Genomic DNA, 18823 nt, shown 5'->3' on the forward strand with positions numbered 1-18823 from the left:
TTGCCCCCATTCTGTAGGTGTGGTCTGCATTCCTTGTTCCTAGGAATCCAATTTTGTATTTGGCAATATTAAAATGCATTACTTGAATAGGTCCAGATTACCAAGCAATCCAGATCCCTTGGTATGACGGCCCTGTCCTTGACATTGTTTACTACTGTCATCTGCAAATGTACTGATTTTATATTTACTTCCAAATCACTGAAGAAAGTGTTAGTGGATCAGGCCTAGTACTGATCCTGCATAACCCCACTAGAAACAGACCCATCTGATGTTTCCCCATTGACAACTATTTGAGATTTGTCAGTCAGTTCTTAATCCTTTTAATGTGTGTTTGATAGTGTAGTGCTAATTTTTAATCAGTGTGTCATCTGGTACTACATAGGTCTAAGAATCTCAGTATATTGTATCTATGCAATTATCCCCTCACAGAATGAAACCAAGGTAGACAAGATCTCTTCCATAAAAATCATGTTGAGCAGCCTTATATTGCTGTCCTTTAATTATCAATTGAATCATTTTTTCCCATTATTTTCCCAGGATTGATATCAGACTAACCTGCCTCTGATTACTTTGGTCATCTGTTTAAACTTTTGACTTCTAGCACAACAGTAGCACTTTTCCAGTCTCCTGCAATATCCCTGCTATTCCAAGATTAAAAATAATCAGCAAGCCTTGAAGTTCTTTGCCAACACTTATGACCGTTGCATGCAAATTATTCAGGCCTACTGACAACTTCTGGAAAGGATAAGAGGATGTTTAAACATCCTTGTTTCAGTTACTAGTGGACTGGAAAGTACTTCCTCATGTTAAGTGCAGCATCCTGCTTCTTTGTAATGACAGAAGTATTGAACACTTGTGTTTAAATTGATAGATGAACTCATCCTCAGATCTCTACCTTCACTGACTGTTTTGATTCTCAGCTATAATTAAACGCAGTCTGTGGGGTAAAGCACATGAATGCTACCAACAGGGCTTCTGTTGAGATGTGCCCACAACTAGGGGATTCTTTTGTAGGATCTTAGATCCATCACAAGTCCATGTTCAGATTGAAACTCAAATCTTGAATCTTTGACACTGCTTTCCCACACAGCAACTTATTACGCACCAAAACACTACAATAAAAAAAGTGTAGATTGCAAAAATCAACCCCCCTCCCCTAATTTAAAGCTATAACTTCAGTTCTTTCCTGTTATGCAAATGCATTATGCTAGTCTAGTTAAATCAGCGCACACATACCTTTTCCCCCTCAAGGATCCTTGCTCCTTTTGTTACACTGTAGATCTACCTTCACTACTCAATTATAGCTTGATAGCTAGTAAAAAAAACAAAAAAAACAAAAAAAAACCTTACACCTCTCTCATCAGCAACAAGCCCTGCATACTCCAACTGGTATGTAAAAGTCAAGCTTATTTCTGCCCTCACTCCCTCATGCATCAGCCCCACACTAAGGTGTTCTACAGGCTCAAATTAGTCCTCAATTATACCTTTACACTCTATTTGTCATCAATGCAGTTGCATAACTAGCAGCAAAATATGGCCCTGAAGCAGACTTTTAAACTTATGCATAAGTCAGTATAGCATTCAGCTCCCTGTCCCAAAGCTGTGTGGACTCTAAAGTGTCACAGTACACAACTAGATATGATTAAGTATGCAGAGCATATCTAATGTATTTTTTAAAATCAGACTAGAAGTGCACTTAACACAGGGACTAACAGGATGGTAACAGGAAACAAAGGGTAGTTTAGAACAGTGGTTTTCAAACTGTGGGTCATGACCCAGTACTGGGTCATGGAATGTAAGGCACTGGGTTGCAGCAGCTCTGGTCAGCACCTCCAACTGGGCGGTTAAAAGTCCTGTAGGTGGTGCTGCCTGGCTAAGGCAGGCTAGTCCCTACCTGTTCTGAGACCGCCCTGTACCCCAGAAGCAGCCAGCAGCAGGTCCGGCTTGGGGTGGGGGGTGTTTTATGCCACAGGGCTGTGTGCGCTGCCCCTGCCCTGAGCACTGGCTCTGCACTCCACTCCAGTTAGTGGGGACTGGGGGTGGGGGCGGTGCCTGCAGGCGAGAGCCGGACAGAGTGGGGGGGGGGCAGTGCCTGCAGGTGAGAGGTGCATGGAGCTGCTCGTGTGTCTCTGCCTAGAAGCCTGACCTGCTGCTAGCTGCTTTCAGGATGCGGCACAGTCTATGGTGCCAGGACAGGCAGGAAGCCTGCTGTAGCACCCCTGCTGTGCTGCTCACCAGGAGCTGCTTGAGGTAAGCCTATGCCCCAACCCTGCACCCCAATCCCTGCCCTGAGCCCCCTCACCAATCCTGGAGCCCCTTCCTTCACCCCTAACCCCTCATCCCCAGCCCAGAGCCTGCATCCCCAGCCAAGCCCTGACCCCCTCCTGCACTCCAACCCCTGCCCCAGCCCTGAGCCCCAACACCCTGAACCCCTCATTCTCAGCCCCACCCTACAGCCCTCACCCCAACCCTCTGCCCCAGCCTTGAGCCCCTCCCACACCCCTCATACCCAGCTCCATTGCATTGTGGGCATCAACAATTTTCTTCAACTGGGTCACCAGAAAAAAAAAAGTTTGAAAACCACTGGTTTAGAACACTGGAGAGCCGAGTATAGAGCAGTAGGCTCAAGTTACTTATGGACTCATGGGTAAGTACTGCTAGTCTTCCCTTTAACAGATGCCCTGTTATGGAGCTGAGGCTTAGAATAATCTCTTCCCCAGTTTGAACTTCCTTGCAGGGTGGGTAGGATGGCAAATGACTGCTTGTTTCAGTTAATTATAGGATTTTTCATAATCTTCTTGAAGAAAGGAGATCACTTTAGGTTGCTTTCTGAAATGTGCAGAATCAGACTGTAGAGCCTAACAACAGCCTTAAGATTGTTCTATAGTGAACAGAGTCTGTCAACACCACACAGGCACAATTTTTACAGTGAAGACTTATTTATGGATGGATAAATACAGAACTCATTGGGGCAATAAGGCACAACAGTTGACTACAATTACACAGGCAGAAGAAATAGAGAAACATCTTTTAAATAAGCAAATCAAAGCCTATAACATCTTGTGTACCTTTCCATTTAACATAGTCACATTCCTTTCCTTTTTACAATTCCTATTTTACATATGGTCATAAAACCAGAATGTTTCCTTCTTGTACAGAACAGGAATCTTTTACAATTCTCCAGCCTTACTATTGAATTGCAGTCTGAAAATTTCGAAGTGCAACATCTTTCTGCAACTCAAACAGAGTGTCTGAAGAATCCACTGAAGGATTCCTTAATACAAGTAAGTAAAGGAACTAAAGAAATCCATTTGAGGGTTGAATCTTAGCTCAATACTTACAGAAACTTACGTTAACACGATGTGGAGGTGTGTGGAAGCACTTAAACACTGATTCTTCCATAGAGATGGACCTCCAAGTCAACTCAAGACACTCCACTGGTACTGGTTGTCAGATCATTTGTTGACTTATCCACATGTGCACAAGAAGCTGTGTAGCCAATGAATTTGGAGGTGAACAACTGAACACATGCATTGCTTTTGAATCCTTGATTTAATATATAGTCTTGCTGTTAAGTTTTTAATTTAAAAAAGTTATCCTTTCAGTTGTGTTGGTTTCATAAAGATTTGTGGAAAGTATCTGATCAAAGTATTATATTCTAAAATCTCACCTTTTAATTTGAACTGGGATTTACTAGGCAATTCCTTAAAAACAGTTGTATCTAAACTGCCATGAAAGTGTTCCAAGTGCAGCTAAACTAACACCCACAGTGCAGATCACCAGCCAGGGTGGGGCTCAGATAGATGTTACCCAAAAAAAAAAAATCATTGGTTTTCAAATAATCTAAGGATTAATATGAAAGCAGCACAAGGTGTCACTAGAGCTATTACCACTGGATGGTGACAATGACATGAAATCAGACTTTGTGCATGGCTAGTTTTCTTGAATTATAAACACCGGTAAATAAATCTGCACTAATGAAAGCAGTAAATTGTGATGGTGGAGGTAAGAGTGCCCTGTGGGAAGGAACAGTCATACAGAAAAGCAACCTAGGGAGGGGTGCTTTGTGGTCCACTGGCAGTCAGAGCCTGCAAGCTGCTCTTAAGACAGCCACTTCTGCACCTGGTACTGGGGTAGTTTGAGGGATCACTAGGTGGAGTCCAGTTTGTTCCACGGAAGTTGCAACCTGCAATCATGACAGATTACTCTCCCCACTGTGGATTAATTCTACAGAATCCAGTCATAGCATTTGAGACTGCTCAGAACTGGCACAGTATTCCCAATCCTACAGTCCTGGGAAAGAAGCTACATGACTTAAATGATTAATTTAAGGTCGCTCTAAAGAGCAAATCTGGAAAGAGGGAAGAAAGGTCTTAAAAAAACCAAGCGGGGAGCAAAAAAGGCAGCTCTGTTGCACTAGCATGGGAAGGAAAAAGGCAGTGCTACTGACACCTAGGACTAGCTGAAGTTTCACACTATTCTTCACTATACACTACTCCCAGTAAAAAAAATTCAGATGGCTTTTCTGTGGGATATCACCCCCTTTTTGGCTTCCTAGATGTAGAGCTCCAGAAGAATAAGTTTGCAGCAGCAATACATAGGAAGGAAAGGCGATCGTTATAGTCATACAGCAATGCAGAGGAAAAATCTGAAATAGGGACTTTTTAATGCTCCATTCCAAGCTGCACTGCAGCCACTTCCCTTTGTTCCTGCTACACAGGGAATGTTCACCTTTGTGAAACAAGCTGGTGAGGGATTGCAGATGTGTTTTTCCATGTACCAGTAGCAATGCACTATGGAAAGATAGTGGGGAGAAAATGGAGTTCTAGTCCTTAGAAATTAGGAGTGGTAAGGAATGGGTCTCCCATCCATCAGTGAAGAAATCGAATGCTCATTTTCTGCTCTACATCCACCTTCTCCAAAACCTGCAATAAAACCAAGAGACAGCTGGTTAAGTCACTTATGTACACAGTTCTGTTCCAGTTAAAATGTTGAATGATATTAAAAAAGCAAGCAAAAGGAGTATGGGGCATCCTGGCAAGCCAGTCTTTCATCTGGAGGCTGCTAATGCTGTGCCCCAGAAGCTAAGCTTTCCTTTTAAAAATTAAGAAAACCACAATGTGAACCAAGTGTAACTAATATAGTAATAGCGGCAAAGAGTCCTGTGGCACCTTATAAACTAACAGATGTATTGGAGCATAAGCTTTCGCAGTTGAATACCCACTTGGTCAGATGCGTGTAGTGGAAATTTCCAGAGGCAGGTATAAATATGCAAGCAAGAATCAGGCTAGGGATAACGAGGTTAGTTCAATCAGGGAGGATGAAGCCGTCTTCTAGCAGTTGAGGTGTGAACACCAAGGGAGGAGAAACTGCTTTTGTAGTTGGCTAGCCATTCACAGTCTTTGTTTAATCCTGAGCTGATGGTGTCAAATTTGACAATGAACTGAAGCTCAGCAGTTTCTCTTTGAAGTCTGGTCCTGAAGTTTTTTTTGCTGCAGGATGGCTACCTTTAAATCTGCTATTGGGTATCTAGGGAGGTTGAAGTGTTCTCCTACAGGTTTTTGTATATTGCCATTCCTAATATCTGATTTGTGTTCATTATTCACCCACGAAAGGTTATAGTTCAATACATCTGTTAGGCTATAAAGGCGCCACAGGACTCTTCGCTGCTTTTACAGATCCAGACTAACACGGCTACCCCTCTAATACTAATATAGTAATGTCAATCTCCAGACAGCCAGAAACAGCTAAGAAGTGTGGACTATCCTCCTTTGTTAACCTTTAACTCATGTGACAACCTCTTAACAAGTATCAACACTACACAGTAGAACCTCAGAGTTACAAACTGACTTGTCAAGCACACTCCTCATTTGGAACTAAAAGTACGCAATCCGGTAGCAACAGAAACAAAACCAAATACAGTACAATACTTTGTTAAACTACTAAAAAATAAAAAGTTTAAAGAAAGATTTGACAAGGTAAGGAAATGGTTTCTGTGCTTGTTTCGTTTAAATTAAGATGGCTAAAAGCATTTTTCTTCTGCATAGTCAAGTTTCAAAGCTATATTAAGCCAATGTTCAGTTGTAAACTTTTGAAAGAACAAAACGTTTTGTTCAGCATTAAGAACATTTCAGAGTTACGAACAACGTCTATTCCCGAGGTTTTATCATTTTTCACTACTGGACAAGGTATATGGGCTTGTCTACATCAGGAATTTGACTGGCACAGATAAAGAATAATTACTCTGCTTTAGTTATGCTAGTATAATTCCCCTGGGTGATTATTTAATAACATGGAGTAATTATTCCGCTATAACTGTGCCAGCCAATTTCCCCATGTAGGCAAGCCTCAAGGAAGGAAGTAGATTATCATTTTCTGATCTACTGTGATCGGAGTCTCATTTTGGGATCTCAAATGGACCTTGGAAGAGCACTGTTTTTTCCCTAGTTTGACTCCTGGCACAGGCCATTTAACTCTCTCCCACAAGAAAGTTACCCTTGTGGTGGGCCTCTTGCCTGAAAATCTGCTTGACTAAAAATTAAAAAAACAGATCCAGCTACATAACCTCAGAAGAAAAAGTTCACAGAAGAGGTATACAGGCTGATTGAGGGATTATACGCTGGCAGCACAGCCCCAGAAGTGAACCCTGCCCTTCAAGAGGCTATGATCTCATTCCCTCTGCTAGGGCACAGGGGAATTATGATATACTGGGAAGGACTGCTACACTAACTGCAAAAATGAAGGGTAGTATCTTTTTGGCTCATTTCCAACTATTTATGTGACTGCTCAGTGATGACCACAGTCAATCACTTCCTGTAATTCAAAAGGTTAATTCCCAACCTTGACAAACTCTGTGAAGGAGATGGCACTGTCTCCATCCTGATCAGCCTCCTGGATTGTCCTGTCAGCAATACTGCCCAGCTGCTCGTCTGAAATGTTTACACCAACCATCATCCGCAATACCTGCAAGATACAGAAAGCCCAGGAAGTCTGAATATCGCTATATAAATAACCTTTAAGCTAAGAGTGTTATGGGAAGATTATTCTGAAAGTCTTGTGCAGAATTTATGCACAGTACTCGGAACAAGGATACCATCCAAGTAGCAACTCTGTGTAAACAGAACACAGCAGGACCCTTGTTACTGTCTGGAAATGTTTTCTATGATCAAGATTTTCAGTTCCTCTTGTACACCGAACCTATTGACCAAAATTGCCTCCACACAAGTACAGAATATACAAGAATGCCTTTATGTGCCCCCTGAACAGAAGTGCAAGCTTCTTCCTCATTCCCAAAAAAGTGGAATTCAAAAAAGAGCTCCTACAAAGTGAGTGAATAGGATTCTCGGAATATTTTTTTTTTAAATCTGGTAGTTTCAACTATTTTTCACAAGACTGACAACTGCTTGATTTGACCTTTCCCTGTTTAGGTTTGTTTCGTTGCTTTCTGAAGCCTTGCAAGTTGCAGATATGCAATCAAAACTGCACTAGTCAGCTCTTCTCCTTCCTGCCAGTTTGTAAGGTGCTTTTCTGTGCTGAAGACAGAAGTGAGCAGTTTTGATCAAATGCAGTTCCTTGCTCAACATGAGCCACAAATTACTGCCTACTTGGCAAGATTAGTAGAATGCAGTTACTCCCAACTCAAATCTAGCCTGATATGCAGATCCATGCCATTACAGTACTTATTTCTTGTTGCTTTGCTCCATCCAGGAAGAAGGCAACAAAAGCTTTATCCCCCTGGGAAAAAACTGATCAGATAAACTAATCCACCTCAAAAAACAGACCCATACCTAGTCTTGTTGTCCCGGCCATAAAAACTAAGTATGGTGGGGGTTTTTTTTGTAGGGGCAGGTTACATCTGCTCATCTCTGTGTTCCAATGGAAGTACAGTCATCCATAAATAATCAAACATGTTAAAAATTAACCTAATGCTCTGCTGAAGTTTTTGATGGAGTAGGAAGTCTATGCTCTTACTGGAGATTGAAAGACAAAAGTCACCATATTTTTGAAGCTACAGGTAGGCAGAGTCCAGTCAGCCATACATTTTTGAATGGCCTGTAAAACTGGTCTAACCACAGTTGCTTGCAGATGCTCCAACTATTAGATCAAAGGCTGCCATTAGACTTCTTCCATATTCTAAAGCTGTTTTAGGTCGATGGCACATTTTTTGGGAAGGTCACCCAAGTGCCCAACTTCCAATAAAATCTTTCACATGTCAATGTGATGAGCAGGTCAATTTCACTCTTTTACAAAAAGCATTCTTAGGGAAAGAATTTCTTTAAGGGTTAAAGTTGCAAGCTTGGTCATCTAAAGACCAACGGACTCAATTTAAGTCCCATTCTAGCCCAAAGTGCTCTTTACCTGAAGCAGCTCATCTCGGGATATCTTGTCATCTTTATCCAGGTCATATAGTCGAAAAGCAACTAGAGGGAAGGTGAGAATGAGTCAGCTGAATTCAGGTACTATTTGTTCACCTTCCCCACCCACATACGTAAATTTAAAATTTCATGCACTCAAAAACATGGTTGTCCGAAAGCTGGCAGCAATGTAGGTGTTGGGTCATTAAAAAATGACCATTGATGTAAATATTAGACTACAGCTTTTCTAGGATCCTGTTAAAAATGTTTTATAGAATTATATAATTCAGAGTTCCCACCTACCATGATAATCAGTTTGTTCCTGCAATTTGCTAGTGTCTCAATATATGTAGTCCTTTTCAGAGGATTGCACATTATTGTTCAGAGACAACAGCCACTTAGAAATTACCTTTCAAGATCAAACCAGTAGTCCATCTAGTTAAGTATCCAACGTGACATGGGTCAGTACTAGATTTACAGGAAGACACAGCAACCTCCATAATGGACAATTCTATAAATAGCCTGCTTGCAGGGGAAGTTTCTTTCTAACCCTGAAACATGAGAGTTTATTTCTTTAATTCCATAAGGAATCATCTTTGCACTGTCACTTCTCTGACTGGCCTACACTTTGCCTTAAGTATATGGTCAAATCAGAGCCTAGAGAATGCTGATCAAAAGACTGCTGCAGACTTAGTATATAGGAGTAATTCACTTTCCACTCTGACCATACGCTTCAAGCAGAATAAGGAACAATCATGACAGGGGAGAGTGGGATGGAGGTGTGAAGATGAGTGGCAATACCATATCATATGAAGGACTGGAGAAATAGCAAGTGGTATGAGGAAGGGAACTGGAAGGCCCATTCATGGCTGGAATACTACTCTACTTCCAGAAAGCATCTCTCAGAACTGCTCTGACACCACAGCAACCTGTCATGAGACATTTAGGAAAGAGCTGAAATTAGTCCAGCATAATCAAGTCTCCAGAATCTCTGTACGTAACGCCATTTTTACTAAGCTTCAACATATCCTACTAGCTTCTGAAATGGCTATGGCAGCCTCTGTTACAGTCTACTACTTACAGGTTTTATAAGTCAGTTTGTATTTAAAAATAAGTACTGCAGTATGTCAGCTCAGTCAGTGTGTGTGTAGGGTCACTCTCTCAGGAAACATAAGGGTGGAAGACTAAAGAACCAGGAGGCAAGGAATGGAATTGTCCAGGTAGAGTGTGAAGTTCCTTACAGTGCAGCTTGTTACTCCGGCTGTTGAGTGGTTCTGGTCCATTCTGGTCTTTGCTTTTTTCATTATCTTCAATGGGTCGGAAGTGGGCCAAAGTCCTCATGAATCCACGGAAATTCACCTGGTCCTCTCTGCAAGGTATTACAACAGGTAAATTGTCTAAAATTTAGCATAATACAGGTTGTCTATTGCAGTTGTGAACTCAAGCTTCAGTGACCAAACAAGTCCCTTCGTGGTATTTCTGTAGGAGCAAGTTAATTGAGTGTTCTATAAATTTTTTATTTACATCCAGCAAGCCCTTGCCTTCTTGGTCTCCTTCAGTAGAGGGAAATTTCCTTGTGGTCATCCAGGAATTGCAAATGTTTTCAAGAGCAGTAGCAGAATTATTGGTGGATACATGATGCAATGTAGAGAGGAGGTATGGTCTGAGGTAGTAAAAAGAATCAAGATTTCTTAAGGTGAGGTTGGATAAGTCATTTAGTTTCTATAAAATAGGTACATTTACTCACCTCAAAACTGTTGTAGGGGGTTTAAGATTTCTAAAACATTTCAAAATTTCTTAGATGAAGCACAAAATGAGGAACCAAAATTTAGAAATGAACAAGGTTTGTGCAAGTAGAGTCTGAAAATCTCAGGCACTAGTTCTTTAAAGTGACGAACTTTGGGTGTCAAATTCGATACCTTAAAAGAGCTCTAAATTCAGGAAGTGTGAGATCCCACTTTCTCAAAATCATGCCCCTTTAAGGTGCCTCAAGTTGGGCAGCTCAGAAGTTCAGGAACCCCAAAATAATTTGTTGAAGTCTTGTACAAAGCTTTTTACTACAGGAAACCACACTACCTATGACCTCTCTTCTCAGGCCCTTTTTATCCAACAAAGGAGGAAGAAAGGCATAAGCCAATCTTGTTTTTCCCTTAGTGGGTCAACGCGGAGGAACTGGGGAGAAGGGTAGAGATCTAACACACTGGACCAAAAAGGGAGTTCCAGGTACATGAGACAGCTTGGTAGGCAAAAGATAGGAGAACACAGAATGACACAAAGGTGCTCTGAACAAAGTGAAGTGGTTAGGAGACAGATGAAATGCAGTTTATGCCAAACATTCAAGGCAAGGAGCTTACTGAACTGGAGGGTGAGAAGCCAGTGAAGCAACTACAACCCATGCAGAGTGTAGTCAGAGTGACAGGCAAGAAAGATTTTGCAGCAGATTTCTGGACTGATCAGCTGGGGGTGTGTGGGGGAGGAGAACATGAGTAAGCCCAAAGGAAATTGCAAAAGACATCCAAGGGCTTGGACAAGGGTCTTGGCACTGGCAATAGGAATGGATAATTTTGGAGATTTGAAACAGTTTGATGGGAAGAGAAAGAAGAGTCTGGTTTTAGCCATGTTAAGTTTTAGCTGGTGGTATGGTATCCAAGATGTCAGATGCAGATTTGAGGATCAGTATTGAGGTGGCAGCAGAAGCCATGTAGTAGGCTGACATTACCTATTGAGAAAAGGCCCAGGACAAACCCCTACAGAGAAAGGGGAAGAGGAGGCATCCCCAAAGAAGATACTGAAGGATCAGACAGATACTAAAGTAACCTAGAAGAGCAGTGTCTCTGAATCCCAGAGAAAGTGTCTCTAGGAGGGTCCGACTGACCATAGGCGCCAACTTCTGCTGGTGCCGGTGGGTGCTTGACTCCCCTCTGCCCCCATTCCAACCCCTTCCCCAAATCCCCGCCCCGGCCTCACCTCTTCCCTTGAGTGCACCACGTTCCCGTTCCTCCTGCCTCCCTCCTGGAGCTTGTTACACAGCAAAACAGCTGTTTTGCGGCAGCAAGTGCTGGGAGGTAGGTGGAGAAGCGGGGACATGGCACACTCAGGGGAGGAGGTGGAGGCAAGGTGGGGCAGGGAGCTGGGCTGCCGGTGGGTGCAGAGCACTCATGGAGTCGGCACCAATGTGACTGACTACATCAAGACAGCAAGAAGAAAGAGGACAAAGAAGAGGCCTTACAGCTGATGGATTGACAGTCTGCCAAGCTGGAGACTGAGGTGCAGGACAACGCAGCTTACACTTGAATAAAGAAAAAAAGAGGACTTGTGGCACCTTAGAGATTAACAAATTTATTTGAGCATAAGCATCCGATGAAGTGAGCTGTAGCTCATGAAAGCTTATGCTCAAATAAATTTGTTAATCTCTAAGGTGCCACAAGTCCTCTTTCTTTTTGCAGATACAGACTAACATGACTGCTACTCTGAAACCTTACACTTGAATGTCACTTTTCAGTGAAGTTGATGATCCTGGGAGGAAGGCAAGGTGGTTTAAAGCAAGTCCAAAGGTGGAGAACCAGACAATTAGGGAGTAAAGCTGCTTGTTAAGAGATACTAGTGCTAGAAGTGAGTTTGTAGCTGATAAGTCTGTATTGTCTCCTCTATGCAGGGTTGCTGTTGCCATATTGGTCTCAGGATATTAGAGAGAAGGTGGGAGAGGTAATAGCTTTCATTGGATTAACTTCAGTTAATGAGAGAGAAGCTTTCAAGCTTACACAGAGCTGTTCTTTAGGTCTGGAAAATGTATTCAGCATCACAGCTAACTACAAGGTGGATCAGACTGTTTAACATAAGTAGTTGACACCATAGGCGCCAACTCCGTGGGTGCTCTGGGGCTAGAGCACCCACAGGGAAAAATTAGTGGGTGCTGAGCACCCACCGGCAACCAAGCTCCCCTCATCCCCCACCCCATCTCATCCTCCCCTGAGCATGCTGCATCCCCGCTCCTCTGCTTATCTCCCAGCACTTCCCACCTGGCTGCTGCCAAACAGCTGTTTGGCAGCTTTAGCACACTCCAGGAGGGAGGAGGAGCAGGAGGTGGGGAAAGAGGCGGGGTTGGGGCAGGGATTTGGGGAAGGAGTTGGAATAGGGGTGGGGCGGGGCAGGGGTGGGGCCTCATGGAAGAGATGGAGTGGGGTGGGGGCTGAGCACCCACATGAAAGAAAGTCAGCGCCTATGGTTAACACATTTCAAGTCTCTTGGACTGTCACCAGAGGCATTCAGCAGCAAGATAACAGGAATGGAGAATAGGTTAACATGTGAACCAGAACTGAGTATTGATTAAGGATCATAACACCCTGATAAGGTAGGCCAGTGTCCCCATATTACAGATTGGAAACCATACAAAAAAGATGTTAAGTGACTGCCCAAAGTCACACAGCAAATGTATGGGAAGACTGAAGATAGAATCCAGGTATCCAATTCCTACTCCCATGCTTTAACCATAAACATACCTCTGATTAGAACTTTGCAATGTTTGTCACAAAACTTGTAGACCATTTGGAAATGCATTCAATAGGAACTTACCCCTCTGGGAAAAAGGCATTAATAATCCGGTCTCCCAGGGGGTTGATGGCAAGCTCAGGAATTCGTTGGAAGTCTTCACGGCTAAGGGAAGCAAGAATATGAGAGTCTTCATAAACTTAGCTGTAGAGAAAGTTGCATAAAGACTGAGTAAAGTCTAATGAGAGGATCCACAATACAGTACATCCATTTGGATTTTACTTCTTCAGCAAAGTACTTTGCTGTTTGCTTTCCAACCATAATAGTGCAATAGCGTTAAAAGTTTATTAATGGCACCCAAGACAAGGAGAATAGTGCTGAGTTTGTATTACATTACATGCCTATAATAGTGCTAATTTATCAAGTTAATAGCACTTCTCAGATACAGTGAATACCAATTTATGCAAGAAAATCTACCAAACAATTTTAGTTAGTTATCCCTCTAGAATGATTGGACAATATGCAACTACAGGAAAAGAAAGCAACATAATGAAAAGCAAGTAACAACTAAAGTAAATTTGTTTAGCAACAGAGTCACTTGAGTTGGAAGGAATTTTAGATTAGTTCATCTGGAGCGATGTATCACAGTCTTGATATCACCAAAAGCCACTAATCAATTTTCAGGTTTTAATTTCTTTCTGTCTGGACCCTTTGTTGTCTGATCAAGATATTTAAATAATGCTGTGGAAATGAAATTTGAGCTTGTTTCAAACAGGAAGCGTTCCCTGCTTTAGAACACTAGCAGTTTTCTATAGGCACCCATCGAAACTAAATAAGGTCAGGCTTGACAAAGCCCTGGCTGGGTTGATTTAATTGGGGATTGGTCCTGCTTTGAGCAGGGGGTTGGACTAGATGACCTCCTGAGGTCCCTTCCAACCCTGATATTCTAGGATTCTATGAAATACCTGTGCTGCTTAAAAACTACACTGGTAAACAAAGTTACATTAGTATAAAAGAGTTTGTACTTGTATAGCTTATTCAAATTAAGAATGCAAAATAAGCAACAGTAAAGCACCTTTATAGTTATACTGCTATGTTTGTAAAAAAAGTTCAACCAGTATAACAGTTGGTAATTGGTACTAGACTTCCTTATTCATTTAGGCCTGTGGCTGGAAAGGTATTAACGCATTAATTAGTGGTAGAGGCCAAGATGTACTAAAATGCTGGTTGAAAGTTTAAACACATTTTCGCCAAGAAGCAATTTCAAACTCTTCCTTGTTGGGTGCCCAATTTGTGACCTTGTGCCAGATTTGCAGAAATACTAAACACCGACAATTCCACTTGAAATCAACAGGAGCTCTGGGCACTCAGCCCTTCTGAAATTCAACTAAAAGGTCTCAAGTTGGGCACCCAAGAACTAGTTGCTTTTGAAAACTGTCTTAAGCAAATGAAGTGGTGATACAGATGACAGTCAGTTCAAGCTTTTCTAAGCACCAGGCCTAGTAATGCAGGAATCTGAACATGAGGACATTCTGGAGACAATTGTGAGCTACCACTTCACAGAACTATAAATATTAGACAGAAAGAGACCTATGGAGTCTAGTCTCACCTACTGTCAGTGGGAACTGCTCCCCACAATGTTCTCTAGTGCTCTTCCAGTCTAGTTTTAAAATTTCTCCTGCTGTTGCTATACTTGAGGACCCAGTTGTAGTGTAACTATTGCTGGGGTCCCAATCTAAGTTCCCTCTAAGCTGTGCGGTCGTGCAGGTGCCTCTCCCCCAGCATGGATCTGCCGTGGCAGGGGAGAGGAGCCCCTCCCAACCCTTGGCTCAGGCCAGGCCTGCCCGAGCTGCTGCAGCCAGGGAGAGGCGCCTCTCCCCCGGCCCCGAGCTGCTGTGGCAGGAGAGGGCTGGGGGGGAGGGAGGGAAGGAGAGTCCTCTCTCCCCCGTGCAGCCCCAGGGCAGCCTGCACCCCAAACCCCTCATCCCTGGCCTCACCCGTGCCTGCACCCCAATCCTCTTCCCCAGACCCGAGCCCCCTCCCACACTCCAAACCCCTCATCCCCAGCCCCACCCCAGAGCCCGCACCCCCAGCCAGAGCCCTCATCCCCCCCACACTTCAACCCTCTGTCCCAGCCCAGAGTCCCCTCCTACATTCCAAACCCCTCGGCCCCACCTCATGAATTTTGTTATGTGCACCAATATGGAGACGATGTGTCACACACTGCCTCCATACTGGGTGCACATAAAATTCATTCCACACATGTATGTAAAAAAGAGAGGACACTGGTCCCAATTATAGTATATTTGTCATAACATGGTTAAAACAGTGTGATCTTAGAGTACAGTGGGGAAATGGCCAATTTTTTTTAACTGTCTCTGAACAATGCTACTGCCCTGTGCATGCCCATGCCTGTGTTATGCTTCAGAGACATGATTAAGACGCACCTATACATCAAAAATAGATAGCCATGTTGTAACTCAACCCCCTCAATATGGTTGTATTTGAAATAGACAAGGGGCACAGCACACAGATGCTGTGAAGCCAAGATGCGGTGAAGCATCTACACTGGGATAAAAGCCATTTTAACTACAGTGCTTTGGCTCAAATTCCGATGTGTAAGGCCCTACCAAATTCACAGTCCAGTTTGGTCAATTTCACAATCATAGGATTTTAAAAATCAAATTTTATGATTTCAGTTATTTAAATCTGAAATGTCGTGGTGTTGTAATTGTAGTGGTCTTGACCCGAAAAGGAGCTGGAGTGGCAAGGCGGAGGGTCACAAGGTTATTTTAGGGGGGTTGCAGTACTGTTACCCTTACTTCTGCACTGCTGCTGCGGGCGCTGCCTTCAGGCTGGGTGCCTGGCCAACAGCTGCTGCTCTCCGCCCAGCTCTGAAGACAGTGTCGTAGTAAGAGTGGCAATATTGCACCGCTCCTAAAATAACGTTGTGACCCCCCCCTTCAACTTTTTTGGGTCAGGACCCCCAATTTGAGAAAAGCTGGTCTCCCCCATGAAATCTGTATAGTATATGGTAAAAGCACACAAAAGACCAGATTTCATGGTCTGTGATGCATTTTTCATGGGTGTGAATTTGGTAGGTCCCTACTAATGTATACAAGCCACTGAAATCAACTACTCCCACATCCTGTCTAGAATTTTCCATTGACATAATGTCAGATTCCTTGCTTGTTAAATTTCAGCTTCAGAGAATTTACATTCAACATTTCAGCCTCATGTTGTGCCTGGTTTATGGTAAGAGTTTAACAATTAACTACAAGTAACCCCTAGGTTTTAAATTCACTTCTATTTTTGCTCATTAAGGGGACATTATGGGGTAGGTATTATAATTGGAATAGCTGTAACAGCCATAAAAATAACTGAATGCAGAAAGGCAAGTTGTACCTCATTTTATACACCCAAGGCCCCTCAGAGTCATTAGGGACCTACTTCACCTGGCTGAGGCCGGAGCCTACAGGAAATCGGATGTTCTATTTCTTCCTTATTCATGGGGCCATAGCAGCAGGCTTCTCCCAATGAGACTTTCCAGGAACCTTTTTCTACTATAACCTTGCTTAAAGGTTGTTTTGCCTATGATCTTTAACTGCAAATTGGTTAGTCTGCATAATAAAGAGCATCCATGACATTTTTCAGTACTAAACAAGAGTTTCTGCTGCAAACAATTAGTAGCTTCTAGGTAGGCTATGCATTTCTAAGCTGTGGGATGTGTCTTCTGAAGGGAACACAAGAGCCCAACATGGGGGACACACCCATCTCATTGCCTTGTCCCAAGCATCTGCAGGGCCATTGCTGGCCACTCATTCTTTCACCCACTACTGCTCTTATGTTTGGTCTTCCTTGACTAGGTGGTCACACATAGTGCTGTTCCCCGATGTCTGACAAGAGAGGGAGCAGCACTGTATAGAACTGAGGAAAGAACTGAAGAGAGAATGTGACAGCTGTGGGAGTAGATAAATGGAAGACCGTTCCCAAAAGTGAGGAAATGGGAAAGGGAGGAACTACTGGAGAAGTGGAGAGAGAAATAAGTGAAATAAAGGGAGGAGAAAACTGGCAAGGAGAGCAAAGCTTCGTCTATGCTGGTTACAAACACACAAACTTTGGGGGAAGTTTCCCTGTGTAGACCAGGCCAGAGAACTGGGAAACATGTGTCAGTAGTGGAAGAAAGAATTAGAAGAGAAACGGGTAGAGAGGAAATGAAAAACAGAAAAAGCAGAAAAATACAAAGGAGATTAAATGTGTAAATGAGTCAGGTGAGATGGGAGTGGCACTATACGCAAAAGCAAGCATAGAATCAAACATAGTAAAAAAAATTGAGTGACTCGAAAAAAAAAAAGTGACTCATACACTACTGCAGAATCTCTATAGATAGAAATTCCATGCTTGAATAATAAGACTAGCAGTAGGATACACTACAGCCCACCTGACCAGGATGGTGAAGGTGAAATGCTCAGGGAGATTACTGGGTTTTCTGTTTTTGTAGCCTCTCTAATGGGGGATTTCAGCTGTTCCCATATTGAATGGGAACATGTCACCTCAGTACTGATACAGAGACAAAAATTTATACACACCATTAATGAGTGATTCTTGGAGAAGCTAGTCCTAGAAGCCATGAAGGGAGAGGGAATTTTGACTTAGGACTAAGTGACTCGCAGGATTTGGTCCAAGAAGTAACTATAGCTGAACCATTCAGTAATTGTGACCATAATGTAATTAAATGCAACATCCTTGAAGAGGGAAAATACCAAAGAAACCCACCACAGTAGTGTTTAACTTCAAACAGGGGAACTACATAACATTGAGGTGGCTAGTTAAACAGACATTAAAAGGAATAATCACAGAAGTAAAATGCCTGCAAGCTGCATGGAAACTTTTCTAAAAATACTCAGGCTCCAACTATACGTAAACCCCCAAATTTAAAACCAACAAAAAATCTGTAGTATGAGGGTCAAAAAATGCCATCATGGATAAACAAAGTAAGAGGTGGTTAAAGACAAAAGGACATCCTTTAAAAATTTGAAGAAAAAAAGGAGCATAATCTCTGGCAAGTCAAGTATGATTAGGCAGTCTTCTTAGTAATGCACCACCCCCCCTTGCAGCTCCCAATGGCCAGGAATGGGGAACTGTGGCCAATGGGAGCTTCAGGGGAGGTACCTGCAGGCGAGGGCAGCGCACAGAGCCCTCTGCCCTCCCCTCCTCCAGGGACATGGTGCTAGCTGCTTCGGGTGTGGGGCCGGGGCCTGCCTTAGCCTCACTGCGTGCTGCTGCCACCCCGTCACCGCTCCATGTAAGCGGTGACGGGCTGGAGCCCGCACCCTGGTCCCCTCCCGCACTCTGCACCCTGTCCTGAGCCCCCTGCCGCACCCCAACCCCCTGCCCTGAGCTGTTTCCTGCACATCGCACCCCCTCCCACACCACCTCCTGCACCCAACCCCCTGCCCCAGCCCTAAATTCATGGTCGTGCATGCAATTTTCCCACCCAGATGTGGCCCTCTGGCCAAAAAGTTTGCCCACAACTGGGTTAGATGATAAAGGCAAAATATCATAATGCCACTGTACAAATCCATGGCACACCCACACCTTGAATACTCCACGCAGTTTTGGTCAACCCATCTCAAAAAAGAGGTTTGAACTGAAAAAAGTATAACGAAAGGCAACAAAGGTAACTGGGGGTATGGAACAGCTTCCATATATGAGAGATTAAAGAACTGGGACTGTTCATCTTAGGGAAAAAAGATGACTAAGAGGGGATATGATAGAGGTCTATAAAATCACGAATGGTGTGGAGAAAGTGAATAGGAAGTGTTATTTACTCTTTACAACACAAGAACTAGGGGGTCACCCAATTAAAGTAACAGGCAGCAAGTTTAAAACAAATACTTCACACAACGCAGTCAGCTAGAATTCATGGCCAGGGGATGTTGAAGGTCGAAAGTATAACTGGGTTAAAAAAAAAATTAGAT

The 18823-nt window shown here is 43.2% G+C and overlaps 1 protein-coding gene across 2 annotated transcripts in view; it reads right to left on the reverse strand.

The window, feature by feature from the left end:
• Positions 1 to 2920: 2920 nt before the first annotated feature.
• CHP1 (calcineurin like EF-hand protein 1) overlaps positions 2921 to 18823 on the reverse strand; it is a 35154-nt gene continuing 19251 nt past the window's right edge. The window contains exons 3-7 of one of the 2 annotated variants that reach the window (XM_073348735.2): positions 12927 to 13007; positions 9596 to 9723; positions 8359 to 8420; positions 6841 to 6963; positions 2921 to 4925 (exon numbers count right to left, since the gene is read on the reverse strand). In XM_073348735.2, the coding sequence (XP_073204836.1) occupies positions 4872 to 4925; positions 6841 to 6963; positions 8359 to 8420; positions 9596 to 9723; positions 12927 to 13007 (448 nt within the window). In that variant the 3' untranslated portion in view covers positions 2921 to 4871. The remainder of the gene's footprint in view (positions 4926 to 6840; positions 6964 to 8358; positions 8421 to 9595; positions 9724 to 12926; positions 13008 to 18823) is intronic. The other variant, XM_073348736.2, reaches the window with a different exon arrangement.

The sequence above is a fragment of the Lepidochelys kempii genome, chromosome 6, assembly GCF_965140285.1.
Source record: "Lepidochelys kempii isolate rLepKem1 chromosome 6, rLepKem1.hap1, whole genome shotgun sequence".
In the NCBI taxonomy this organism is placed as follows: Eukaryota; Metazoa; Chordata; order Testudines; family Cheloniidae; genus Lepidochelys; species Lepidochelys kempii.